Source organism: Cicer arietinum, chromosome 6 (assembly GCF_000331145.2).
Source record: "Cicer arietinum cultivar CDC Frontier isolate Library 1 chromosome 6, Cicar.CDCFrontier_v2.0, whole genome shotgun sequence".
In the NCBI taxonomy this organism is placed as follows: domain Eukaryota; kingdom Viridiplantae; phylum Streptophyta; class Magnoliopsida; order Fabales; family Fabaceae; genus Cicer; species Cicer arietinum.
Window position 1 is genome coordinate 42074300 of NC_021165.2, and position 1566 is coordinate 42075865.

General features: G+C 35.1%; 1 protein-coding gene across 1 annotated transcript; it reads left to right on the forward strand.

Annotated features, from left to right (window-relative positions):
- Positions 1–994: 994 nt before the first annotated feature.
- LOC140920740 (uncharacterized) lies at positions 995–1441 on the forward strand. Its single transcript, XM_073369563.1, has 2 exons — positions 995–1113; positions 1201–1441. The coding sequence occupies exons 1-2, from the start codon at positions 995–997 to the stop codon at positions 1439–1441; spliced, it is 360 nt and encodes a 119-aa protein (XP_073225664.1).
- Positions 1442–1566: the final 125 nt, after the last annotated feature.

A 1566-nucleotide genomic window follows, 5' to 3' on the forward strand; every position in this document is an offset into this window, starting at 1 on the left:
GAATCGATTGGCAAATCGATTCATGCTTATATTTTCAAGATTCAAGAAAAACAAGACACGCGAAAATCGATTGGGCAATCGATTAAGCTGGTTTTAAACGTTTATACAATCGATTGACCTGATGTTTTTCTGAATATATATAAGCTAATTCAATCACTTTTTAAATAACTTTTGAATAACAACTGTTACACTTTTTCATAAACAAAAAGACTGAAAAACACTTTGAGAGAAAAGTTGTTACAACACACAAATACTCATTGGTTAAATACTTTTGTGTGAGATCCTACATTGTGATTGAGTCAAAGTCTTGATATTCTTTAATTCTTTGTGAAAGACAAATTTCTGTAATTGAAGTTTTAGAAATCCAGTAAGTACATTGGTGGTTATCTTTTGGGATGTTTGTGTTTATCTAAAAGAAGCCTCAGCTTGATCTCGCTAGAGTTTGACGAGAAACTCTTAGGGATAGGTTGGTATTGCGATAGAAGTGGTTGTGAGTTGGATGGATAGGTTGTGACGCTGTAAAGTCTGTAAAAATATTCCTCAAATCATTCTAGTGAAAGGCTGAAATCTGTGTTGGATTTCAGGACTGGATGTAGGCTATCAAAGTGATAGCTGAACCAGTATAAAAATCCTGGTGCACTATTTCCTATCTCTCTTTACTTTTCATATTAATCTTGCATGTGATTATAAACTTCCGCTGTGAATAATCTGTATGAATCTTTTACTGTTAAAATAGGAATTAAAATTAAATAAGTTGTATTTGATTTTAATTCATCACTTAGGAAAGAATTAGATAATCTTGTTGATAATAATTCTCATATTTTTATTAACAAATAGAGGCCATAATTTCCAACAATTGGCATCAAGAGCTTGATCTTTTTTAGACTAACTGTCATAAAAGAAAATGACCTCTGTAGAATTCCTAGGAGAAGGTGCATCCTTGGCAAGGCCCCTTGCATTTAATGGGGCTGCCTACATGTATTGGAAATAGAGGATGTTAATTTTTCTTGAAGCATGTAATCTTGATATTCTTGAAGTAGTAATAGATGGTCCTTTTGTGCCAACCATAGCTGGCACAGGTGATTCATCAATCCCAAAACCCAGATCAGATTGGTCTGAGGATGACAAGAAAAAGGTTGGATACAATGCTAAGGCTAAAAATATTATTAGCTCTGCTTTAAGCGCTGACGGATTTTTCAGGGTGTCCAACTGCAAAACTGCTAAGGAGATGTGGGACACATTACAACAAATGCATGAAGGAACAACAGATGTAAAAAGGGCCCGAATCAACACACTAATGCATGAGTATGAGCTGTTCAACATGAAGAAAAAGGAATCCGTTAATGATATGCAGACAAGATTCACTCACATAGTCAATAATCTAAATGCTCTTGGTAAGGTGATTGATAATGAGCAGCAAATCAGCAAGGTTATGAGGTGATTGACCAGAGAGTGGCAGCCAAAAATCATTGCCATAGCAGAGTCAAAAGACCTTGGTAGCATGTCAATTGCCACACTATTTGGAAAATTAAGAGAGCATGAGATGGAACTGCATAGACTGAGTGA

Bases quoted from the DNA above. Each gene is read 5' to 3' on its own strand.
- LOC140920740 (XM_073369563.1), top strand. From the start codon at position 995: ATGTTAATTTTTCTTGAAGCATGTAATCTTGATATTCTTGAAGTAGTA. The intron at 1,114-1,200 runs GTCTGAGGATGA...CGGATTTTTCAG, and splicing joins CCAAAACCCAGATCAGATTG to GGTGTCCAACTGCAAAACTG.